At 37.7% G+C, this 27,288-nt stretch overlaps 1 protein-coding gene across 8 annotated transcripts in view; it reads left to right on the forward strand.

The window, feature by feature from the left end:
- The window catches only part of FBXW7 (F-box and WD repeat domain containing 7), a 189,365-nt gene that overhangs the window by 76,028 nt on the left and 86,049 nt on the right, over positions 1-27,288 (forward strand). For 4 of the 8 annotated variants that reach the window (XM_049814589.1, XM_049814587.1, XM_049814586.1 and 1 more), the window contains one exon: positions 5,949-6,506. In XM_049814589.1, the coding sequence (XP_049670546.1) occupies positions 6,018-6,506 (489 nt within the window). In that variant the 5' untranslated portion in view covers positions 5,949-6,017. Of the gene's footprint in view, positions 1-4,937; positions 5,050-5,948; positions 6,507-8,625; positions 8,630-9,324; positions 9,423-18,784; positions 18,852-25,680; positions 25,764-27,288 lie in introns of those variants that run through there. The other 4 variants (XM_049814594.1, XM_049814588.1, XM_049814592.1 and 1 more) reach the window with 4 other exon arrangements.

Raw genomic sequence — 27,288 nt, forward strand, 5'->3', positions numbered from 1 at the left:
ACATTTTGTGCTGATGAAATACGTGTTTGTTTATTTCCTCTTCTGTAGAATGTATTAAACTCAGAATTTTATGACTCGGGGAGTCCATTACTATGATCAAGTTTGCCATCCTCTAACGCAGCAAAATTATTCTCCTGTAACTTCTGTTTAATGCTCATAACTTTAGTTTAAGTTGTGGCTGTATCTGAAGTATTTCGTCTTTGCCAAGTCCTTGCATGAGGAAATGTTTTCTTTAAAACAGCATGTACGTTGCTTGCTTGTGATGTTTTGCATTGCTGTCATGGCCATACACTCAAAATAGGTTTTTTTCCTTTTTTTTGTGGGACATGGTCCACAATTTTATCAGTGCTAATTATGTTGTTTATTTCTACCTGCTTGATGCTGCATTTAATTCTCTTTGTATGCATGTTTTTCAACTGGGTTTAACAGGTCTTAGGTGGCTGGCAGGCTGGTGCGTACCCATTGTTAGGTACATTTGTGTGTTAGTCTGGATTTAGATCAAGAGCATGCTTTTAAAGGGTAACTCCTGATTGTCCACACCTGCTCCCCAATAGAATGAGTTAAATCACAGCTTTCCCAACACCTTCTGGGTGAAACTAAACCAGAAGATGTGTTCCAGCTGTGAGGGTCAGAGCTGGTCTGGAAAAAACAGGCCTTTCTCCTCCCCAGAGCCCATATTCTGTGGGCGTCAAGTCTCAGGTTTGTATGTCTGTCCCTACTGCACTGCACTGCTTGCTAATGTAGGCCTAGCTCTAAGTTACCAACACGCCAGTGTCAATCTTGGGCAAAATGTGCTTATAAGGATTTTATTTTTCTTTCAGGAGGTAGATTGGGAAGTTGAAATGAAATCATAGGAGATCTTTAGGATGATCGTTTTTACTTTCTATTTACCTCAATTATAATTCAGTATTACTCAGTTTAATATATCTCAGCTTTTTTACTGGGACATTTATATTAATGTTAGGCAGGATTTAATCAAATATCTACAGAAGTTTTTGTTAGTCCGATTGTCTTTGTCCACCAAATCTGTAATCTCAAAAAGATTTGTTCCAGGAGCATCCACTGCCCATAAACCATGTTGTGACTGTAACTATTGTGACCTTTCACTTTATTGCTGTCCTGATCGGTATTAGCATGACTTAGGTTAGTATCCAAGTCAGTCTAACTTTCTAATTTCAAAGTTAATTCTTTAAAACCTTTTCAAGTTCTGCTATACTTTAAAAAAAACACCAACAATGCCCCCCCACTCTCTACCCATCACCCTCACCTCTCTGCATGCACCTTTTTTTTTTCTCTACGGTTTCAAGTGATAAAAAAGGAATAATAAAAACGAGCAGTACTGATGGATATTTCCTGATTTTCATATAGTTATATGTTTTTATAGGTTAAAAATGTTTAACAACTTTTGTATCTACTAGAGGGACAGAGATACTTCAGCAGTAAAGCAAGTGAAGTGGTTGTCCTTCTCTGTCAGGACACAATGCAACCTGTTACAGATAAACCTGACGAGTTTTCTCTAAGGTTTCCCAGTGTTGCTTGGCATTTCTTACAGGTGGTTTTGAGCAACTGTTGTTCTAGGTTATTTTTATAATCTATCTTATGTGCAAATTTAATTGATAAAGCTGAAGAATTCTGCTTAAGCAGCATTTAATCTTCAATATAGATGGGGGATGCATTCATCAACTCTGAATTTACAGTTGGATCAGTCCAGGGGCTTCCATTTTCCTTAGGGATTCCTTGTATTTTGCTTTTCCATATGACTGGCTGCACGTGTTATGAAACTTACCTGTGAGTTGCCATGTTAGACTAGTTGACCAAGTTTAATGAGTTTTGCGTGTTTATGCAAAGTGCTGCCATTGCACTGCGATGTTTTGGTGTCTGTCTAAAAAAATCTCTTTGCGGTCTGAGGTGGGTAGGAAAGCAAAAGCTTTCCTCTATGGATCTGCTGGGGTTTAGCTGATTTGAGTCATTTTGGACTCTGAGAGTATAAATGAAGGAGACACTGTACTAGCTGAAAACACAGGATTTTAGTTCTCTGGTAGTTGATTTGTAAATACACTTCTTCCTGCAAAATAATAATCCTGTCTTATTTCTCATCTACCTTATATATGGAAATGATTGTATCTTGTGTATTAGCTGACAGTAGTTAATTCTGAAAGCACTTACGTGACAGAAGGCAGCTTTAATGTTTCAAATCTCTCAGATAATGTACATCCATCTGTTCTTTAGTGAACGCATCACCTCTTTGCATATTGATGATTTCTGATGTAGCACTGCTTGTAATTAAATTTTGATAATGCATTTTACAGGCTTCTGGAAAAACCACGCTGAGTTTATTCATGCAAATACAGAGTAGAACTGAAATCACTTATGACTGAAGCTAATTTTGTGAATTGATCACTACAAAAATGTAGGAGTAATTAGAAATATAGAATAGTTCTAGTGTATGTTCATTTTTTTAATTGGCTGGTATTTCATCTGGGTATATTAACAGTAACAATAGTGCTATCTTTGTCACTTAAGCATTTGGCAGAATCATGCATTTTCTTACTTAAGTATTTCAATGCTGACCTTTCATGTTGGTTGCTTATAGCTACAAATTGAAAGTATGTATTAAATTATGGAAACAAATGCAGCATTTGCAGTTTTATCAAGTAAGTCCTAAACCAATAATTGATGCATATATTTAAAATAATGCTCTTGATACTGAAAAAATGCGATTAAAACTTTTAAGCTTCATTCCTGGCTATTTAGAGAATCATTTCTGGTGGAAGCTAAAATTGCTAGATTGTGAAGATGTAAATCTCGTTTGGTCTTTTTTTTTTTTAATTACTGATTTTTATGGGATTTAATGGTTAAAAAAATGCAAATCTTTTCTCTTTTCATGAGAAAATAAGATGTAGTGTTCTCATGTTCAATGCCCAAACTATGTCGCAAGCCTGATAAATATGTTGTGCTAACCTCAGATTATATTGCAACCAAATTTGACATTTGATGAAATTGAATTATTGCACATCACTCCAATATGCTAAGGTTTCCAGGCTTTGGGAAAAAATGTTAAGTGAAAACATTTCTCTTAGATGCCATGAAGAGTGCACTCTTTCTCAAGTGCTACCTACTATATATAGAAAATTAAACACATTCAGTTTTGATGCCCCTTGCACTCAAGGTCGGAGTCATTAGCCTGTGGTTTGTGTCACGTGCACCCCAGTGCCATAATGCTTTTTTTCCACTGGTAAAAGCAGGAGTCAGCACAGCCTCTGCTTGCTTCCATCATGTCCTTGCCTTGACGTGTGGAGCTTAATTGTCTTTTAGTATTAGCTTCTGATTCACTGATTTGAGCTAATTGCTAGTGGACACTTTCTTTGGAACAATATTTCAGCTTCTGAGCTCATAGGGGTTTATTTGGGGGTGTTTTGGGTTTGTGTGGCAGGGTTTTGGTAGTGGGGGAGGGGCCGCAGGGCCAGCTCCTGTGAGAAGCTGCTAGAAGCTGCCCTGGCTCCAAGTTGGACCCACCTCTGGCCAGGCCGAGCCCATCAGTGACGGTGGTAGCGCCTCTGGGAGAACAGATTTAGGAAGGGGAACCTGCAGTGAGTGGGGGGATTGGAACGTGAGAGGACCCCCTCTGCAGACACCGAAGTCAGTGAGGAAGGAGGGGAGGAGGAGCGCCAGAGGAGGGGATGCCCCTGCAGCCCTGGTGAGACGGCAGGCTGTGTCCCCCCTGCAGCCCATGGAGGGGAGCGGGGGAGCAGATGCTCCCGAGGGTGGCCATGACTCCGTGGGAAAGCCCGCGCTGGAGCAGTCTGTGCCTGAAGATCTGCGGCCCGTGGGAAGGACCCACGCTGGAGCAGTTCGTGAAGGACTGTCTTCCATGGGAGGGACCCCACGGTGGAGCAGGGGAAGAGTGAGGAGTCCTCCCCCTGAGGAGGAAGGAGCAGCAGAGACAAGGTGTGATGAACTGACGCCAACCCCCATTCCCCGTCCCCCTGTGCCACTGGGGAGGAGGAGCTAGAGAGAAACAGGAGTGGGGTTGAGCCAGGAAGGAGTGGAGGGCTGGGGGGAAGGTGTTCTAAGGTTTGGGTTTACTTCCTAATATCCTTGTTTTGATTTGATTGGTAGTAAATTAAATTGATTTTGTTTCTTCCCCAAGTTGAGCCTGTCTTTTGGCCATGACCATAATTGGTGAGTGATCCCTCTCTGTCCTTGTCTCGGCCCACGAGCATTGCTTTACATTTTCTCCTCCTCATCCCACTGGGGCCAGGGGGGAGGAGTGAGCGAGCAGCTTCATGGTGCTTTGTTACCGAGCCCACGACAGGGGGCAGTTGTCATCTGTGTAGATAGGTGGAAACTTGAGAACCATGTCTTTGGGATGTAAGTAATGTTTCCTCAGGAAGAGGAGACAAGTGTGCGGAATCCCATCTATGAATCCTTCTCAGTGCAAGACTTGAAAAACACCTGTAAATGTGTTTCTGTGGCTTTCATGGTACAACACAGTGGAAATTATCTTGGAGTTACTGTTTCTGGTACTTTCTTCCCTCCTCACCAGTAAGCTGAATGTTTTTACAGTTGTCATGGAGCAAAGTTGGGGTTTATCTGTTCAACACCTCCATCATCCAAGGCTCTAGGTTTTTTGTTTTGAAAAAAAAAAAATCATTTTTTTTTAAAAACTGTAAGACATAGAGGACTTCCTAAAAAAGGAGAGGTGGGTGGGAGAGGCTAGGAGAATATCCTCCTGTGTTGAAGTACTCATGGAAACATACATCCTTTGCTCCTACTCCAAGGAGACTCGGTAATTTTGTTCCCTTCCAGTGTTGTATTGTGCTTTCTGAATCTCTCTCTCACAGTGTAGCCTGCTGCATGTGTGGTGTGGTCTATGAACACCTGAGGACAGTGGTTCTATACACGATGAAAAAGCTAGTTTTTTTCTCTTTGCACAGATTTTCATGTGCAACCTGTGAATCTGACTACTTGAGTTCATGTCTGACTTCACCTACTCAACACATCACTTGAATCTAGGGGAACTGGAGTCACAGTGTGCCAGCGTCAAAGGTTGTACAGCTGGAAATCTAATACCAAATTTAAGATCTAGCTAGACTCTGTTATATCCATCTGTTCTTGTATACTGTTTGCACGCACATGTGTAGCCAAATGTGTGGACAATTTGGAAATTGCATTAGTGTTTTTCAATTTCTGTTAATATGCACCTAAATTCGGCAATTTTTTAACTTCTCAGAGTCTCATTTAACCAATTATTGTAGCTTCTTAGAGTTTGGAGAACTTTACTGCTATGAGTGATTTTTTTTGCCAGGTGAGGTATGTGCTGTTTCCGGGCTGCATGGGCTGCCTAGTGATGTCTACTTTTGACTACTGGGCATCTCTGTGGCCAGTTTAAGACTTGGAAGTGATAAGGCTATATTCTTTAGTGGGTATTCTCTTTTTTATTTATCTAAAAGAAAACCATAGTAACAAGAAATCCAACTTTCAATTATACCTGAAAATATGCCTGCTTTTAAGGCATAAGACCAAAAGCAGTTCATCATTTGTGAGTAATATATAAAGTCTGTAATCAAATGAGAGGGAAAATAGAATGCGATTTGAAAATCATCTTTGTCCAATTTTTAGCAAGTAATGTCACATACTTGGATCCTCTGTTAACATGTATGTTAATGGTTCTTGTGGATTCTGTAGGAGGGCAAGCAGTTCTGAATTTTGCAGAATATGGTGCTTACAGAGATCATGATCAGACTGTTTGAACGAAGAAATAACTCTCTTGCTACAAAGTTGTCTGCAGTCTGGGTTTTTTCCTGTTGTCTGTCAAGTAGAAATTATTCCTTGTTTCTTGGAATTTGAAGTTGTCAGGAGTAATAAAATTAAATAAGTTTTTAATACTTTAATAAAAAAAATGTAACTTCTGTAATTTCCCACTTTTTCTTTTTTTGTCTCCTTAGAATGTGAAAGCATTTGCATCTTCAGATAGCCTAGCCAAGGTCCAAGAAGTAGCAAGCTGGCTTTTGGAAATGAATCAGGAACTGCTCTCTGTGGGCAGCAAGAGGCGACGAACTGGTGGATCTCTTCGAGGTAATGCTTCCTCAAGCCAAGTAGATGAGGAGCAGATGAATCGGGTCGTAGAAGAGGAGGAGCAGCAGCAAAGACGACAACAAGAGGAGCAGCACATTGGGAGGAATGGGGAGATAGGAGGAGAAGAACCTGGATTTGATGACAGGCATGAGTCTCAGCAGGAACAGTTAGAAGAAAATAACAATAGACTTATTACAGTGGATGAAGAATCCACTTGTAACCAAGAGGAAGAAGATGATGAACATGCTGGTGATCAAGAGGAGGAGGTGGAAGAGGAGGAGGAAATGGATCAGGAGAGTGATGATTTCGATCAGTCTGATGACAGCAGTAGAGAAGATGAACACGCTAACAGTAACAGTGTCACAAATTCCAATAGCCTCATGGACTTGGCCATTCACCAGTCATCGCCATTCTACATAAAGACAAAGGTGAGAAACTACATTTTTTTGTGTTCTTAATCCTTGCTAACTCAGGATTTTGGAAAATAACTTCCATATTTAACTTAAACTAAGGTTTTACAATGAAGCAAAGATTCTGCTTCCTAAAGAGCTCGCTATGAAGAATTTATGCAGTCCACAAAAACTATACTGTTTTAATTGTTAATAATGTAATTATTTGCATGCATTTGACATGAGCAAATACTCCTATATGTTTAAGGAATGGAACTCTGATGTCTGTCTTCAAAAGATCAAGGTGATTCTTCATAAGTTAGCATGTAAAAATATTTATACACTTAATAACACCCTCCTGGCATTATTTATGATATTTTCCTTCTCAAAGTAGGCAAGAAGGAGGGTGAGCGACTGTGCATATGTGGTGTTCTCTGAGAATATCTGGTTCATTTAGATGAAAAAGTTGTAATGAAAGAATAAGGTGGAATATTACAGAAACATCAAGTTCTTTCTTCTGGCCAGGTTATAGTGAGTTCATTAACAAAATACAGGTTAAAAAAATGTGTGTTAGCCAGTTGTTCAGGTAGAAATCATTACATAATGTCGTATGGTATCCTGCTTGTGAGGACCTTGTAAATTGTGTGCAATGATTGTTGAGAACTTCGGATTTGCAATAAGAATTTGGAAATAAATATTTGTATTTTTATTGCTACTTATATCACCTAATATTTTAGATTAAAAAAAAAATTAATGTTTTTGGTGTATTAGCTCCAGTGTACATTAGTAGTTCACCGTTTCTCCAAATTTTTCAGGAAGGAGGAATTCTGTTAACTCTTAGCAGCAGCAGCAAAAACTGAAAGAATAATGAAAATGGTGATACTCACTAATAAAAAAGAGGAGCAGGCAAGTGTTCATGTGGAATAATAATGTTCTTAAGCCTATGTACCAATTTCTTTTTCTTAATCATTAATTGGTAATAGAACACCTAGTGTCCTCACCTCTCAAAAAACAAAATGACAAAAACCCCTCAAATTTTTACAAAGTAGTTTAAAAAAAAAATAAATGACGTAAACCAAAACAAAGCCTAAAAAAATCGATTAATGCAAGTTAAGAGGGCTCTCTATGTGTTTGACTATGAACACAAATGTACAGAGATGGAGAATCAGTCTTGAAGATGCACTAGAACAGGTAGATAGGATGAACATTTGCTTCTGGAAGGTGCAGCAATATGATTTTGGTAATAGCGATTAGTTTGTAATTCACTTGTTAGTTTAAATACTTTAAACACACATCTTTGAGTTTTTGAAAAGTCATAATGTTTTAACATGAGCCTTTAGTAAATTATATAATTTTCTATTGGTAATGCTACTGTTCAAGGTACTGAAGTATATGCTTTCTAATTTGGAATGAAATACTGTTGTATTTCATGTCATTCAGTTGGCTTTTTACAACTCAAATTCTTGTTTTTATTCCAATGCTTTGGTTTTTCCAGATATAGTATGACTTACTGAGTACCGTATAACAACTTGCATACAGTATGGACTTGATATTTAATGTAGGAAATGCTTACACTCAAAAATATATTTTTAAGTCTCTGAATTGGAAACTTTTTGAAGTGCTTTGTAAATAACCATGCTCAATTTATATACAGACAGAGCAGAGCATAGTTTTCAGTGGTGGTCAGTTCTGAAGGTTTTTTTTAATCATCTCCAATAATGAATACAGATTTCTTCTTTCTTGTTTTAAGACGTATTTGACATAAACTGAACAAGCTGGTTTAGCCTGAAGGAAGTTGTCTGAAAGATTTTTGTATAGATGCACAATTTCTGTGTGGTCTGATAGTCACTTTGCATATTGTTTCCATGCAGCGCAGGCCATTTTCGGCTGTGCTCTGCCCCCAGACTGTGGTCCTGCAAGAACTGTTGGGGAACGACGTAGTGAACCGTATTTGGGAATTGTTCTTGATTCATGGTGCAGCTCTTATTTTAGGTAGTTTTTAACTGTGTACCTGAAGGATCAGCACAGGTTAGAAAATGTCTTGAGGTGATACTGCTCTAGGTCATGGTGACACATTAAGACTGACATAATGCATCATTCATGTGGCCAATTCATTAATAAACCAACATTTAACTATAGGAACACATTCTATGTTAAGAGATGTTGTAGAAATATAGCTGTGCTGGAGCATGAATGAATTACCAGAGTAAAAATAAACATGACTAATTAATATCCTGGTTTTGGGAAGAAAAAGGAATGTTTGTAAGACTCATCAGCTGTATTTACAAGTGATTTCTGGTTCTACCTGTTGAAGTGAAAATAGTCTTATCCTAGGAGACTTGTACCTGATAGTCTTATTTTTAGCTTTTCAGATATGCTTTTCAGCATTTGTAGTCTAGTACAGTTCTCGTCCTAACTGTGACTGAATTACCTGCTCCCTTGCTGTATGCTGTACCCCTGTGAAACTTGCTTTGCGCCACCGGTATTGGCTGTGATGGCTGAATCCGCTACTTACTGTTTGTGTGTCAGATGTAAACCTGGCTCCTCAGAAGCATGCATTCCTGATCCAACACAGTTGCTAGTTTGGTCTGGTTTGGTACATAGCAACATTGGCAACACACAGTTTTCATCGCTACCAAATGCCAAAAGATAATAGTGAGACTGAATAAAATAGCAACTGCTACTGCTGTAGGTGTCGTTCTGCAGCCCATTTCAACTTTTTGATATCTCTGTTCTTTGTCCTTCTACTTTTTATTCCTTTCCTTATAAACTACTAAATAAAGTCTCTTTCTAATCTGACTTTTTTTTTTTTTTTTTTTTTTTTGCTTATTGGTCTGTGGGATCCTGTGTGGTTAAGGAAGGAAATGGCAAAGTTCCTGCGTAACACCACAATGTATCCTGCTTGTGTTTGCCGCCTGTCACCTGGACTTCCACTTGACAGCAGCAAGCTCACTGTGTTCTACCTGCTAAACTTCACCAGAAGCATAAAACCCATTGTATTTATATGTAAATACATTTTATATATATTCATATTTTAGGTTAATGTTTATATAATATATATACACAATTATATATAAATATTTGCCTCATACTACTGTTCTGTGCAAATAACTGAGATAATTGTTGCCATAATGTTGTGAAAATGTTATGACTAAAGGGCATGTGCACTTGAAATGAGAAGGCCCGTGGTTCAGGAGAGTCTTCATTGCATTCACCAGCAACAGCTAGGAATCTGGAAGGGTCCTTGTGGTTACCTGTATGATTTCCTGCATAAAATGTTAAGTTGCTCTGTATTGACTTCTGGGCAAGCTAAAGCATATTTTTAGAAAATTTAGTGTTTAAACTTCTGCACCTTTACTCTACTCTGCTGCTTTCCTGCTACCTGTCTTTCTTGATCATTACAACTTACTATTTTCATGTTGTACTGAAGAGCTGTTTAACAAAGTGGGGTTTTTTTCCTGCATACATAAAGCAATCAAGTTCGCTCCTGAAAGGTCTCTTAAATGTAAATAAGGACACTGTGTCCATTGGGCATATTTTTCTGTTTTGTTCTTATGATACTTCCCTCTGATTTTTTAACATCCATCTTGAATCTTAGCTCTCAGAACTGAGTTTAAAACTCCAGTAGCAACTGCGCCAATGACAATTAAAAACTTGTTCATGCTATATATCTACCCGTTCATATAACAAATGATTCTGTTAACACTTTTGACTGCAGCATTGCATTGAGATTTCATGTTTGACTGATTTGTCTAACATGATGCAAGCCTTTTTTCAGGGAGCCTTCTGTTCTGTAAGTATGGCCTGTGTCCTTTGTACCTAGAGATAAGAATTGACAGTTGGTTGTGACTAGAGTTTTCCCACACCCAATGTACCTCATCCGATCCTTTACTGTTTGTTAATTTTCACTCCAGTTGATCTGTGTCCTATTAAATGCTGTCATGTCTGTTACATAAAAATACTAGATGGCTCAGGAGGGCTAAGTAAAGAATATGTGCAGGACTCTTAGCAGAAACATGCGCTTAATGCTGATTCTTCACTGATTGCATTGTATTTGTGGCATCCATTTCCAGTGCTCTGTGATGACTTTGTATCTCTTGAGTTCCTTAGGAGTGGTCGTGTAACAATTAGCCACAACATAAGCAAACAAATACATTCACAGTGTATCACATATTTCATAGCAACTGCCCTTAAATGCTTTTATCCCTCAGTACACGTGGGATTCTGTAGCACTGCAAGGACAAGAACTTATTACTGGTAGTCACTGTCACTGGGAAATAGCTTATGTAAATTAGCATTCTTGCTTATTTCAGATTGTTTGTCTACCCGTTTTCATACTCTTGAAATTGTAGTAATAACAAATACATCACACCAGCAATATTTTATTTTTATCAAAACTGGTGTTCGACACAGGTGATAACTAGCATGCTTTTATGGAAAAAATGGCATCAGTGCTGCTAATCGTATTCTATGTCAACCATTGCATTAATTTCTCTTGGACTGACACCTGGGTTTCAGCCTCTGGTTATCCAAGTTGTAGTCTGTTTCCTGTTCTAAGTTTTTTCCTATATATCGTTAGGTTTATTTGAGATTTCTGAAATATTGATTGTTCTAATTCTTAAAAATTTTGATCATAATATATGTCATCTTTACCTCATTCCATTTTTTTGTGTGTCTTTTTGTTTGCTTACTCTTTCTACAATTCCCAGTTTTGTAGTTTTTAAGTACTAATGACTATCATCTTCAATATGCTTTAATCTTTTATTTTAATGGAGGCTTTAGGTTTCCATCAAGATGAGTTGTTTTTCTTTAACTGCTGTGAACTTTGCTTATTTGGAGGAGCATTGGCTTCTTGATTATTTTAGAAATTGATTCTAAACAGTTAAAATAATTTACAGGTTCATTCAGCTTTGGTTTGGATTTGATGTGTTTTGTGGAAGGGGGAAAAAAGTCCTGATCACTTACACCCAAGCTACCATGAATTTAACCTTGTTCTATAAGTTTTTCTCTATCTAAAATTCTGCATTACATAATACTTACAATATTAAATGTGTCTAATGTTGAAGCCACCTGAGGAAACAATCACTTTAAAAAAAAATATCAAAAAATTTAAACCCATGAATTCCTGAGAAGCATTAGTTGCATTCATTCCAGCAAATATTGTTACAGATTTTTATGATTAGGCAAAATAACTACTTCATATAAGGCTAGCAGGTGTGAGATCTCCAGAGGCAGATATATATGTGCTCTAGGACAAATTGTGGTATTAAGGAGTGTTTCCTTTCTTACTCTTGCTTGCATGCTTGAAGTTGGTCTCTGGCAAAAGAGGAAAACAGAAGATTATACAGAAACTAATAGATGCAATTGACTGTGTCCATGGCAAAAAGTTGTATTGTACATGTAGGAAACAGTTGTTGGGAGATATCCAAATGGTAGTCCTCTTTCACCTTAAAGTATACCTTGTACTTCAGGCAGATGCCATCTTGAATTTTCATATAATTTTTTCTTTTCATGCCACGCCCTCGCATTTGAAGTGGGATTCCAGGAGCTATTTCATATTTCTCCACAAATTGTGTTCTGAGGGGAGGATACACCAAAAGGCACTAAAGGTATTTTCAGGTATTCTGTAAGGATCTGAATTTTAAAATCCAAGCGAGCGGGTAGAGCAGGAGGATTGTTAGCTGGTCCCTGGCCATTTTTCTTGTTCTGGGTTTTGGGAAACACATTTGTCTGTTCTGCTTGTCTGGATGGAAGTCTAAAGGAGTGTTTGAGCCTGTCTATGGGAGATGCTCAATCCTTCTGCACAACAGGCAGTGTTCAAAAAGAGTCTTTGTAACAAAAGCCCTCTTACTCAAACATTTATTTCCTTTTCTTCTCTAGAGGCTGTCATGAAACTTAGCAAATTAGGGTATACAAATGTGAAACATTTTTTCCGTGCTATTTGGATTGTGATGGTGACTCTTCATAAGGGGTCAGACATTCTATACACAGAACCCTCCACTAACTTTTCAAGTTAGTGGCCTCTTCAAATGCAGGTTTGCTTGTTGTAGGATTGTGGGCTGTGATGGTGATGGTTTTGTTGGTTAACCAGAGCTTTCTAAGAACCAGAAAACAGATTAGCTAAAAAGAAGATGAAAAATTTCTGTATAGTTGGATCTACAACCACAAAACCCACTTTGATACCCCTTCAGCAGTTGTCATATTTGAGCATTTGATTCATTACTAAAGGTAATAAGATGATTTTTTAATAGATGTCTTTCTTATATAATGTACAGAATCATAGAATCATTTAGGTTGGAAAAGACCTTTGAGATCACAAAGTCCAACCGTTAACCTAACACTGCCAAGTCCACCACTAGTCTATGTCCCTAAGCACCACGTCTACATGTCTCTTAAATACCCACAGGGATGGTGACTCCACCACTTCCCTGGGCAGCCTGTTCCAATGCTTGAACGCTTTTGGTGAAGAAGTTTTTTCTCATATCCAATCTAAACCTCCCCTGGCACAACTTGAGGCCATTTTCTCTTGTCCTGTTGCTTGTTACTTGGGAGAAGAGACTGACACCCACCTTGCTACAACCTCCTTTCAGGTAGCTGTAGAGGGTAATGAGGTCTCCCCTCAGCCTCTTTTTCTCCAGGCTAAACAGCCCCAGCTCCCTCAGCTGCTCCTCATAAGACTTGTGCTCCAGGCCCCTCACCAGTTTTGTTGCCCTTCTCTGGACACCCTCCAGCACCTCAGTGACTTTCTTGTAGCAACAGGCCCAAACCTGAACACAGTATTCAAGGTGCAACCTCACCAGTGCCAAGTACAGGGGAACAATCACCTCCCTAGTCCTGCTGGCCACGCTATTTCTCATACAGGCCAGGATGCCGTTGGCCTTCTTGGCCACCTGGGCACACTGCCGGCTCATATTCAGCCAGCCGTCAACCAGCACCCCCAGGTCCTTTTCCACTGGGCAGCTGTCCAGCCACTCTTCCCCAAGCCTGTAGCGTTGCATGGGGTTGTTGTGACCCAAGTGCAGGACCCAGCACTTGGCCTTGTGGAACCTCATACAGTTGGCCTCAGCCCATCGATCCAGCCTGTCCAGATCCCTCTGTAGAGCCTTCCTACCCTCCAGCAGATCAACCCTGCTTCCAACTTGGTGTTGTCTGCAAACTTACTAAGGGTGCAGTACTCGATCCCCTTGTCCAGATCATTGATGAAGGCACTAAAACAGAACTGGCCCCAATACTGAGCCCTAGGGAACACCACTTTTGACCGGCCGCCAGCTGGATTTAACTCCATTCACGACCACTCTTGGGGCTCGTCTGTCCAGCCAGTTTTTTACCCAGCAAAGAGTACACTTGTCCAAGCCCCGAGCAACCAGTTTCTCCCGGAGAATGCTGTGGGAAATGGTGTCAAAGGCTTTACATATAACAATGGTAAAAGGCTGAGAAGCAGCTTAATTTTCTTGTAAAAATGGTGTGCTTTGATTGCAGCATCCTCTGATTCCAGGTACCATACTGTCTGTTTGACTGTAAGTCAATAGATGTTTGTGTGTAAGTAATGGTACTGTTCCAAGAGTGCCTTTTCTTGGTTGTTTGTTGACCCTGGAGAGTGGAGGCGCGGGAGATAGAACAAATAAGCTATGTTGACTTAGGTGGAGCTAGCACAGGATGTACCACAGAAAGACCTGTCCTGTGGAGCTTAAATACCCGTCTCTCATGTTCTGAAACAAACCTAAAGCCCTGCTCACATATGTAGCTTTGAGCTCTCAAATAGCACAGACTGGGACAGAATTTTTTACTGCGAGGTGCTTGGTCCAAGTTGGTACGTAGAGCCACAAGGATAGAAAGGATTTATTTTTCAGTGATTTTTGGCTTTGTATGGAAGGATAGCATTAATTTTTTAAAACTAAAGAATACTAAGATTACACTGGGCAGTTTGTGCATATGTGAGGTGAAAAGGGACTCCTGTATGAAAGTCTGCAGTTACTCTCAGAATAATAGACTACAAGCTTTGTAGGTGTACGGGGAGATAAAGGATGGTTAGAGAAATTTTTTGTTTTGTGTACAGGCAGTACACGAAATTGAGAAGGTTGGAATATTGTGTGTAAGTGGAGCGTTGGTTTTGGAACAGTGTATGCTAGTATTTTTCTCCTTTTCTGAGCAGCAGAGGGGGCTGCTATTGCTTTGCTGCATCCCTACAGACACTTAGCAGTGTTCTTTGCAAAGGTTTTTCCTGCTGTTGCAGCTAAAAACTTGGAAGCATTTTTTTAAGTCTAGGGAATACATACAACTGGAACAGAAGGACTCATTTTTTATTTGTGAAGAAATCTGTTTCCAGTATATGAAATGATGTAGGAATATTTCCTTTAAAAAATAAATATTAGACATTTTCACATGGCTTGTGTGATAAGAATGCAATGTATAGTTCTCTGCTCTGAGTGCACAGGAGAAAGAGAAAAACTTTATACTACAAAAAGATTCTTTTTTTAATCTATTTTTTATAGTGATCACACATAGGGTTTATAGATTCTTAATGCCTTTCATCTTCTGAGCTGTCTAACAGTTAATTCTTTAAAGAGTTTTTAAACTAATAATTCAGCTACAGCTGTGGCAAAAAGGATGCATGTTAAGAATTGCTCTGATTGTAAAAAAAATAATAATGCATTGGCAATATACTTTTTTTTCCTCTTGCTTTTCCCTGGGATTCTCCTTTTTAATTAAAGCTTCTTTTACATCACTCTTTAAAAGCTTAGGAACTGGCAAATTTTCTCCTTCCTTGGTTATTCTGAACTACAGCAGTGAAATACAACGAGTTAAGATAAGTAAGTGACTTAAGATAAACAATGAATGGTCTTTACAACTGCCAGTCAAAATTACTTTTGCATTACCATGACGGTTTAGTTATTTTGGAGCAAGCTTTGCTGGTTTGAATTTTATTTTTTTTTTTTGAGTCTTCTGATACAGAGCCTTATTTTTTTACTGGACTGGAGTAACATTAGAACTATGCATACTCTGAGATTACTATCAATCAACACTTTTAACCTTTGACTTCTTTCTCATTTATATACTACACAGTTTAGTTGCTAATGATTCCAAGCATGCAGGATCATTTGGAAAGGTCATGCAACTGTCATTAAGATGTAGTTTGTTTAATATTAAAGCATCCATGGAAGGAATGCAGATTCTCAGTGTCTTTGTAGATAGCAAGGTTCTTCCCCATCTGTCTTAACCTGCAGCATGCTTCATTACTACAAATACCAACAACACTTTTTTTGAAAAGTACTTCTCACTTGCTCTGCTTTTATTTGGCTGTGTTAAGTAATGGCTTCATTTGCTGCCCAAGGCTAGCAGAGGTTTCGCTGAATTTTTGTAAGTAGAATTGCTCCTACACCTTCACTTGCAGGTAAAACTGGTGTTAAATAATTGCTGCTCTGTTAATTTTCCCTACTCTGTAAGCGGATCATGAAGCTTGCTAATTGATATGTGGGCTCTGCTTGTAGTAAACTCTGGTAGAGTTTGTGTCTTATCTAAGAACTTGGCTATCTAGTTCAGCTTTCTCCCTCGAAGTTCTTGAAATACCTAGTAATTAAATTTAACTGTTACGTTAAAATGTCATTTGCAGTCAAAGGACAGGAATTTCTTCTATAATAAATTATGTTTTTTCTTTCCCTTAATGAAGGGTGTCTTACCTCTTTTCACTATGATTCTTACAAATATTACTGTAGAATTAAATGACAGTGCTAATGTATAATTTGTGAAGTAAGTAATTGTGTATAGAAAGGAAAGTCAAGAATCTCAGTGCCTGGGAAGGAAGAAAAGTAGTTTAAGAGAAAACTGATGCTGACAGTTTGTGTCACAGTGTTGACTACAAGATTATACTTAATATTAATAAGTAGATTTTCATTGATTTTCCCCCCTCCCCCCATTACAGAAAGATGCATGTTTTTGATGTGGAAAGAGGTAGTGCTGATTTAGTTTCTCAATTAGTTTCCTATTACAGAGATTGCTTACGAGACTAAAGACCTAGCTGAGTAAGGTACAAGCAATTTTCTACTTCTGTGCCAATAATTGAGGTCAGTCTTTCAACTCCAGTCAAGGGATTTACCTCAACTAGCCACACTGGAAAATAAACCTACAGAGCTTTTTGATTGTGCTAGATTTGTCTGTACAGGTATCTGACTTAATGTACAATTGCACCGTCTTTGCAGTGAAGCCTGCATCTCAGAGTGTATGCCATCCTTATTTCCTGGTGGTTCTTACCAGACACATCCAGTAGTTTCTCCTGGACATATGTATAATTCTTTTGTAGCCATGTTGGTTGGTTGTTCACAGGCATATTTCTAGTAGTTCCCTAAAGCAGAAAAGATGCCAGCGACCTTTGGGGGTGTGTGGGGGAAGTGGGGAGGGCGGAGCAGGGAAACAGCCTTTTGGTTTAGACTTGCTCAGAATTGATGCATTGCCTTGAGGTTGTATTGATTTGAACTGTCTTTTATTTGCTTGGCCTATGCAGAGCTCCTTAAAGGCAAGTATTGGAAAGGAACTTGCCTATGTTTCTCAAACTGCCATATCAGTTTACTTTGTGTAGAATAAATTAAACTGATACCTTCAGGATAACTACTTGAAGCAGTGTCTTGTAGTCGCACACTTTTTCATAGGCTTTGAAATCAGTGTCAGTGAGGCACCTACATGGTTTTTGCTCTGTGTCTTTGTTCGTAAAATGAAAATGAGCTTTTAAAAAAAAAAAAAAAAACAAAAAAGAAAAGAAAAAAAGAGAATTGAAGTAATACCATTTCAACTCACCGATTATATGGCAACAACATGATGAAGTAGAAATCATGAAAATGTGCTTGAGAATACTTTTGGTACGCTTACTGTGTTGGGATACATGGCTTGTCTAACAAATACATTTGGGAGCTCTGTCCCACTTAAATATGCCATTTGTTCCTTATGTTGTTCTTGACTATGTGGCAGGTGCTGCTGCCTGATGTGATCATTACCCCAAATATCTCCAGTCTGTATTGATACAGCTGTATTTACTGAGCATTTTATCAGCGGATGCTGTTGCTCTGAGTGTCAATTTTAAGCTGCTTCACCTTTTGGGGCTTAACTGAAGTTGATATTACTGGTTATGAAACTTGATTCAAATGGTGAATTGAAGTGTGAAGAAAGTAAAATGTTTGCTGGTGAGTTAGTTTTTGGGTTTGTTGACAACCCCCTTCCCAAATAGATGGTGTTAAATAATCTTTTGGCTATGAATTTGAAGTATATGTTTAAAAATGTAAGTTATGATCAGTATATTTCTTGTATTTACTGATGTTTTACATTTATAAAATTATGAGACCTGAAATTAGCTTAGAGGTCTGGAGGAACAGAAGGTGATCTGAGGACCAGAACTATGTTTAACAGCTGCTGCGGGACTAACATTTTTTTCCTGATGCATTTCTCACTCACTGTAATCTGCAAAATAGCAGTATGTCTCTCTGTAAGAGACTTTTCATTATCTGCAGAACATGTTGCTATTCAGCAAGCTGTGCACAGTAAAGTAATTTACATATCTTTACAAATTCTTGAGTATAAGGAGGAGAACTAGACAGTGTCAACTTCTATGCTAGTTTAATCATTTCTGAACAGGCAGAATGCTTAAACCCAAAATTTCCAAGCTGTCTCAGCAGAACGTTTGAACAGACAGTGTGTAATGTCTATTGACAAAGGATGATTTTTGACACATGAACTGTTTTTATTTGGTAGTTTATGGTGTCTGATCTATGCATGAAGCTATGCTTGTGTAGTAATGATATAACGTACATTTTGTGTAGATTTATTAATCTGCCATTTTGGTTAGGTTGCATCTGAACATTTTACAGTTTTCTTTATTGGTGAAACTTCTATTAGAGAAATCCCTATAAAACCTAGAACCAGTATTTCTATAAACTGTTCTCTTTGTCACAAGCATCTTCTCCCTTCTTGTCCATAGTGTGGTTAATGAAAACACTGTCTAAACTTCAATTTCGTGCAAATTTTTTAGAGTTCCACCCATTCTCTCCTGGCCAAACAAGTTCAGGACTTCACCAAATTATTGTAAAATGTGCTTTATGTTAAAAAAAATCTCGCATTGACTCTGTATAGTACAACTTATGATGTAAAGTTACATACAGTTAATTGGTATTGAGATTTTAAAGGTGGAAGTCGTGAATTCTTGTGCATAGGTGGGTTTCTCTATAATAATCTCTGAAATACAAGAGGAAAACATTGGGCATCTCTTCTGTTCTTACTTCTGTCTTATTTCTCCTTTCTCCTCTTCTTGCTAATTTTAAATTTTGTTTCTTTAGTTTGTAACAACAAGAATTGGGAAGAGGGAGAGGATCTGAGAAGGACACAGTTACTAAGGAAGTGCAGAGATTTCTATCCCAAGTCAAGGTGGACCAAGTCAACTATTTCTTTATAGAGCCTTACTTCTTTTTATGTTTGTTCTTACTTAAAGTTCATGTTTTCTACTGATTTTACTACCTGACCATATATTGCATAATATGAAAGGAGCAAATTGCGAATTTTAGTAATATTCAGTGTAATTCAGTCTTGGGAGACGGTGGCTGTGCTTTTCAGCTGTGTCATGAAATATTACTCTGTTGATGCTTATTAAATGTTAATACATTTGTTCAATCCCTGGTGCCTTTGCTTAAGTGGAAAATATACCTACTGCCACCATAGATTGCCAGCAGGGATAAATTCCACCTTATTCATCATTGGAAGTCATTACTATTATTAAGTAAAGTATGAGCAACATTTCCTGTAAGTGCAAATCACATTATTATTCATATGTCATCCAGCCACTGGTTATCTATGTTTGGAAGTGGGCAGGAGACCCTTTGTTCTTCTCACTTAAATTATGGAGTGTCCCTTAAGAATGGCAGCTACCATGATCATTATTGACCCAAATATACTGAGTACTAAAAAAAATTAAAAGACAACAAATAATGAACAGGTTTTTTACCAATATCATAATTCCTTCCGATCCGATCCCTTTGTCAGATTTTTCTAAAACACACAGAAAATAATTAACTTCCAATTTCTTAATTTCATTTTAATTGACCAGCTAAATGGAAATCAGACTTAAAATTGTTCATTATGGATCCCTCATTCTTGCCAAATGTAATTATGTTGTTCCTTCTCTTTAAGCTGGACTTCATCCAAAGCAAGGACACTTTCAGTTGGTACCCTGAGACATTCACCCATCTGCAAAATTTTTGGCTTTTTTGTAAACCACTAGTATTACATGTCCTACAGCAAGTACACTAAACACTGTATTTACATGTATGCATGTGTATCTGTTTGGAGGACAGACTGTTGAAACTCTTCCTACACTGTGCCAGTCAGAATTTGGTACTGCTGCACTGCATTTCTTTGCTGGCAGGGTCTGAAGTCAGAGCATCAGACAGCCAGTAAACTCAAAGCTGGATTTGGTTGTCCATATGCACAAAGTCAATTTCTATGAAATACTTACAAGCATTCTAAATAATAAGTGATACTTGAACAAATTGGAGAAAGCCAGTGTTTGTTAAATAAAAATACAAGCAAGGCTTCCCCTTCCTCTAAAGAGGAAAAAAAAAAGGGGGGGGGGGGGGGAGGTTGTGAAAAAAAAGAAAGAAGACAAGTAAAATATCAAGGTGGCAACCATACCAACCAAGAGTGCCAGCCCTTCCACACACTACCTGCTTTTTTCTATAGTCCAGGCATTCTTTACTTCGCCTATCTTGAGCTTTAAAAATAGCCTCACACCCCTTTGCAGTATGCTGTTAACCAGCTGAAAAGGATTATATAGCTTAATTTGGTGCTATCAAATGAATGCCCGTGTAACAATCAGTTGTTGCATTTCTTAGATTTATGTGTATTTTACAGTTCTAGTAAGAAAAACACAATCTTGTTTAAAATAGACCTTGATATCTATATTGTTTCAAACATGGAAAATGTAATACTTTGCATTGTTCAACCTTTTATTTTGGCAGTAGATAATATAGCTGTTATGAAGAGTGTTACTGTGTTATCAGGCTTTAGACAAAAGGAAATTTTTTTTAATGCTGAATAAATGATATCTGGTCAGAATTTTTCACTATGGAAGAAAAAAAAATTTTTTTTGGGGTGTATTAGGTGGCAGAAATATTTTTAACACCTTTCTGATGTTTTGGGGATTGTTCCTTTTCCCATTTAATCTGTAGAAAGGAAGAAGATTTAAAGTCCAAACCTAATTTTTGGCAGTGCTTTCTGGACACTATTCAGAAACTGATAATCATATTTTAAATATTTCGGTACTGCTTTGGGTTTATTTTGTGCATGTATGTATATAAGTAGAGAATTTCTCATTGAAAGTCTTGCATTTTACATGGAAGGGTGATATAGTCATAAGAAAAGCTGAATTACTGTATGGAAAACAAATTTTTTTGTTTCCTATCTTCCTTTTTCATAGAAGCATCCTTCTTGCTAATAAAAACACCTGCTTTCCCTTTCCGTGGCTTATCCTCAGCTGAGAATTTGACTTGCATTTTAATCCAGTGTTAAATATTGCATGTCTTCTCTACCTGTTGTTGTAGTTCTTAATTCTTGTCTCAGCTTTATTTAAAGGTGCAACAACAGCATGAAGAAGTGGTCAGTAAATAAATTCCTGCAGAGCAGCTGTTGCAATTCTTTTTAACAGCTGGTGCAACTCTGACTAGACCAAACAGTTAAACTTGCTTATCCAACAAGTCATATTACAGCCAAAGAGGACTGAGCAGACATTTCTGGAATATTTGTAAAACGCAAGATGATGCTGCTCGATTTCTGTTACATACTTAGAATATTTTCTGAAATATTTAACGAAGAAATGAAGACACATGCTTTAAAGATAGTTTAAAAAAAAAAGTGACAATGACAACAAGACCCCATAGTATAGTAAATAAAGTTAGAAGGCTTGTGGAGTAAAGCCAAATAATATAGGCCTCTTGTTACAAATTATTATGTACACTTACAGGGATGTCTAAATATGGTAAGAATTATTTTTTTAAAATGTGCATAGTTAAGTATATGTTCTAATGATATGTTAGTGACATTAGTATTGATACTATATAGTCTTGCCAATATGCAATTTACTAGACAGTCTATATATTTCTTTCATAAACACTTAATGTGACCTTACAAAAAGTTAGCTTGTGCAAATGGTCCCTTGTAATATGTCAAATGCTTTTTTGCATTAGTTACCATCATGACTGAAGGCAGATCCCATGCCTATAGCTGCATGTACCTGCATGTTCCCTTCCCTTTAGAGATGAGATTTTGTATTTGTTGAGATGCCTAGAAAGTTTTTATCATTGATGTCTCTTCAGGACCAGTGTTGCATGCTAAGGGATCCATGGAGAAAGGGAGGTGATCTTAATAGCTCATTGTTGCCCAAAGGTGGAGGTCTTGACTACTGTCCACTTCCAAACACTTTGCTGTTTGTCCTGTGTTTGTCTCATCATGCATCTGGCTGCTTTGTGAGCTGTTTACACTTGCTAATCTAGTGGAAAAATAACTTGGCAACAACAAAAACTGAGGATTTTCAGGTATCCTACTTACTGGATTCATTTCAGAGCTTACAAGCCTGACAAGTCCTACAGCAAGTTTACAGCAGAGTTTGGAATAAAATGACTAGAGCAAGGAGGGGAGGTACTATTCTCCTTTTTGCTACTAGAATCTCCAGCTTTTGAGACCTGTTTGTGTCATTTCGGCTCTGAAGATGATCAGCTATGGGATCGAACAGATCCATCGGAGATCTGTTGTTTTTTACTGACAGTCATTCAAACTCACTTGCATTAGTGTCGCAATTAGAAACTGAAACTAGTGAACCCTTGCTATTGGTTAGTCTGACCTACTGCTTGAGTTCCCCAGCAGGCAAGGCTAGTGTAGTTCAATGCCGTACACAAGTATTGAAACGCAGTAGGTCAATTCATCATTCACTCACACTTAGATACAGGATGCTTAAACAGATATGAGCACGCACATAGGCATGAAAAATGTCTAGTAGATACGTTTATCTGACGATTTCCCCTTTGCTGATATACTTGATATTTCATATCTTCCTTGGCCTCTCCTAGTTGTTTTCTGGGGAATGCTATCTTGTGGAGTGTGAAGTATTTTGCCAGACAGCAGCTTCATCATCATCCTTATCTATATTTGTTTGAACCTTTATAAATTTTTCTCATTATCGGAGTGTCATACAAGTTGCACCATCTTCTACCAGCAGCTGTGAAAGGTGTATCTCCTTCTTGCCCTTTCATGGCAAAAATTTTAAAGTAGCTTTCTTGGTATTAGATACCAACCTCTTTCATCACAGTAGTTATTAATGGCCATGCCTTAATATGATTCCAGAGCCAGAATTATAACCAGGAAGTATCGTCTGAGTGAGTCCAAGTTAAGAAAATCTGGATTCTTCTTCACTATGTTATTAAGCTTTGTTGCTGAAGGAAACAAAGCTGGTGCAGTTGAGACATCTGCCTGTCATTGTCTGTCTTCCTTTCCAGAGCTTACGCATCCCTTGTGTAATTTTTATCCAATTTAGCAAAAAGAGAGATTAAGGTCACACAAGTTTTCAAGGTAACTAGAGGGTAGCTAGGAAAGGGAGAGACTTATCAATGCGTCTGCTGAGGAGGAAGTCTACAGGGTGATTATCACCTGGTTAGACATCATTGAATCCTCGTGGAATTGGGTTTTGCTCTGACCATGTAAACAGGTTTAGTTGATGTTTGTTCCTTACTTTACACCATAGAAGCCATTTATCAGTTAAAACTCCTAGTAAGGCATAAGCCTGAAATAAAGCTTTGCTATGGCTGGACTGTTGAGAATCATTCTTCCATGTAGGTCCCCTGACTTTTGGGACCATGAGGCCTTGGAGAAGCCCTAGTGTAATTCAAACACAATTTGAACTGGCATGAAAATCTCACCTGGAGCCAGGTTTTGTTCGTTCTGTTGCTTGTGGTACAACAGGTCTACACTTGGGATTTTTTCCATGAAATACAGAGAAAGCCATGAGTTTGCATATTTTGTTAGTAGTTTTGCCCCTTTGGCATACTGTTCAAGTATACATTTTTAGGAAATTCTGACCTTTGTGAGATCAAAATGATCCTCTCCATTGGTTTCCTCCATACCCTCTTCAGGGGTCTGGGTCATTATGTTTTCTTATACATGCAGTTTTTTTATTGCGTAAACTTGGATACGATAGAAGCTTTTTAGAGCAGTAGGTTTTTTCTGTGCAGCACCACTAATAGAGTTGCAGTTTTGTACAGCAGTGCCTCTTTTCTACACAGCTTATTCATTTGCTGTACAAAGCAGGTTAATGTACAATGTAGCATTTGGGTACTATTTGTATGGTGGTATTAGAAATCCCTCACATAAATAAACTTGGGACCACCGTCACTATATAAGAGGGGTTACTAGTGTAGTATAGACTGCTCTGCTTTGCTAACAAAATGGTTCTTGCTCTTTCTACACATGGGCGGGGACCAGCATGAATACCAAGAGAGCTATAAGGTGTATGTATAATGTAAATCATAGTACATTCTGTATGCCACAGCTATGCAGAGCTTACTAAAAATGTTATTTAGGAAGTATATTATCAAATATATTAAAAGGATTATTACGCTATTATTATTATTATTATTATTATTTTGAGAAGGTGACTTTTAAAATGTTGCAGTGCTCACCCTTATCCATTTGAGGGCAGCTGTACACCGATGTTAAGAACTGTGGAAAAACTGTCTGGGGTTCTGCTTTTTGCATTTTAATCTTTCTATATTTGCAAATACTTCATTTAGGTCTCTCTAGGTCTTGTACTGTTCCATCACCATATTAAAATGTCATGAGTTGTTTATTTTTTTCTAGTAATGTTAATATACAAAACAATCGTTGGCTCTAGGTGAAGATTCTGTAAAGTTTGAGTAAGCTGGTTTTTGTTGTTAAGATAAAGGCTTAGATCCATGTCTTAAAACCATGGCCTTCCTGAGTTAAGTATATACTGAATGAGCAAGTTAATTTTGAAAGATCTGCTTTCTGGTAAACAGCTGCTAAAAAGCTCTGCTGCAGGATCACTTTGAATTACTCTGACTGGAAGTTATAAAAATTATTGCTGCTTACTACATGCTTTCATTTTACAAAGCCGTCTCTTCACTGGATCGGCCAAAAAAGAAAGAGGAATCTTCTGGATTCTTAAGTTTCCAGTTAATAGTCCATGATGATCTCAAACTTGTATTTTCAAACTCAAGTTTTAAGGCACTTTTATGCATTTAAATAAAGATTCAAATGTGATCTTTTGATTAAAGTGACAGGCACTTAAAAAACGCATCATTGGAAATCAGCCCCACTTTATTTAGAAACAGGAACTTAGAGAAACATATTACAAAGCATTAAAGCTCAAATTTTCATAGTTTCACATTTGTCAAGTTTTTGCTTTATATATATATATATATGTTTTCTCACCCTGTTTAATATAAAAGATACACACTTTTAAAGATAAAAGCAACAGAGTGGCTTTTTAAACTTTATATTTAGAGTTTAAATTAGAATTATATGTGTAACAAATACAAAAATAAGTGCTATCCACTATATGCAATATATTCCTGACACTTCAAAGAAAGCCAACCCTCTCCATTTTTTCTTCCTTTTACACCCTCTTACTGCTTAAATTAGACTGTGTTGTATTTTCAGGCTAACGACTTTCACTTATTCAATGTTTATAGCTGTCCAGAATAGCTTGGGGCCTTTAAATGTTACTGTAAGACAGTAGTACCTGCAGTCAGTAATGTGTAGCAAATCTAAGACTAGAATGAAGTGGTGATAAATGGAAATAAAATTGGGCCAACAAGATCTCATCTGCTAGTGCAAGTGTTTTTTCTGGGAGATGATGATAAAAAGGGGGCGGGGAAATAGGCAGAGATAAAAACTGAATCTTTTCCTTATTGCTGTGATAAAGTGTGAAACCTAGCATTGTAATTTCATGTGGGACAAAAAAAGCGCCTTATTTTGCTTTGGCTTTATCCACTTGGAAAGGGGACTACACTGAATGTGAACAGGATAATTTTTTTCAGCTAGAAGCATGTCCCTGTGGAATTGCTCTAGAATAGTTTGGAATTTCCTGAGGAAAAATTAATGTACTGTTGGGACTTTTATCTCAAACCACAAGAGAAGAAGGGCTGACAATCAGAGTTTTGTCTTTTCAGAGGTGAGAATAACCTGCGACTGGAGACTTGTGCTGTGAGCGGTGCTTGGAGAATGCCATACTTCAGTCTTGTCTGCTCCCCAATTGTATGTAAATCTGTAAATGGGCCAAGTTATGTTCCTGTTTTGCAGTTCAGTTATGACCTAATCTTTAAAGAAAAAAGGGAGGTGCGGGGGCAGGGAGTAAGCCTGTAAAGTAGAAAGATACTAGGCTCTGATATCAACTAATAAAGGCTGGTGCTAAAATAGTGATCTGTCACACTGTCAAATTCTCCTTTCAGCAATTGCGCAATGAAATAATCTTTTAAAACCAAGTTTATTTCAGCAGTTTCTCTTAGCGCACACAGACATCTCTGTATCCAATTAAATGAAATATTGAGTATTTATTAAACTAGAATCTGAGGTTTGTTTTGTATGAAATACTGTATCTGATCTTGTCGACTTGTGTGCATGCTATTCAGATCTCAAATTATATTAATATAAATACATTTTGGTAAACTTCCCACTTGGTTGGAACAATTGAGGCAGCAACTGGTACATCAAAACTGGAAAAGCTTGACCTGTTGCTTCTTTTTGAATGATACATCAATAGGGATATGTGAGTTGATCTCTTCGAGGTTTTTGTCTCTGTTCTTCACTTTAGACAAAAGGCTACTCTTTTGCCCTCTTTGGAGTAATTAAGTGAAGTTTTCTTATTTGAGTGAAACTGAGATCCGAAGATACCTTTCCAAAGCCTTCCAGCCAAGTGAAAGCCTAATATTTGTTGTATAAAATAATGAAGTAATTCAGAATGATGCTATAAACTGTGATCTAATGATATCACTGTTGAGTACAGGCTAATGGTAAACTGTTTTTTGCAGTTTATAGGATAAAGTATAAAGAAGGAAATGTAAAGAGTCTTTTAAAAGAAGATGTATGTCTAAATGTGCTTTAGAATGGCATTTGAATGGAATGATAGAAAAGAAAAAAAAAATCAGTGCATGAAAATATTGTGCTACCCAGCATTCTATCACAGCATTTCTGTATGCAACATCTATAAGGAAATAAGGATTTTTTTTGTTGTTGTTTGACTGAGAGATATTTTGTTGTAAGTGAATGCTTACTGTAATGTATATGTACTCAGTGAAACATTAGGGATTTTTATAGATTTTTTTTGTGTGTTTGTGTAAAAAGCATTCAACAAGCAAATATTTGGTCACGTGAGGTCCTCTATGTGTGAGACATGCTTACAGCTTGGCCTTTTGAAGGGGAGACAAAGGGCTACGTGGAGATGCTAATACAGGCATATTTTAGTCCTGTGTTTTGTCAAGTTACAGTGTTGTGCTTCAAGCATTAACCGTTACTACACTCCCTCTTTTGCCCTCACATAATTATACAGTTAATTATCTTTGCTGGGTTGTGCATAAAGGGACTTGTAAGATTTCTTAATGGTCATTTATTCACTGTGTTTTGGACTATACTGACTCAGTTCATACAAGGGCTTTGATGGCTTTCTGCATCTCATATCACCAATTTCATAAGACATTTTCACAGGCTTTAGTTTCTTTCTACTTAGTTTTGCTCAAAAATGTTTTCAAAATTTGAATAAATTTTTAAGAAACATGTCCAAGTA

The sequence above is a fragment of the Accipiter gentilis genome, chromosome 12 (assembly GCF_929443795.1).
Source record: "Accipiter gentilis chromosome 12, bAccGen1.1, whole genome shotgun sequence".
Lineage (NCBI taxonomy): Eukaryota > Metazoa > Chordata > Aves > Accipitriformes > Accipitridae > Astur > Astur gentilis.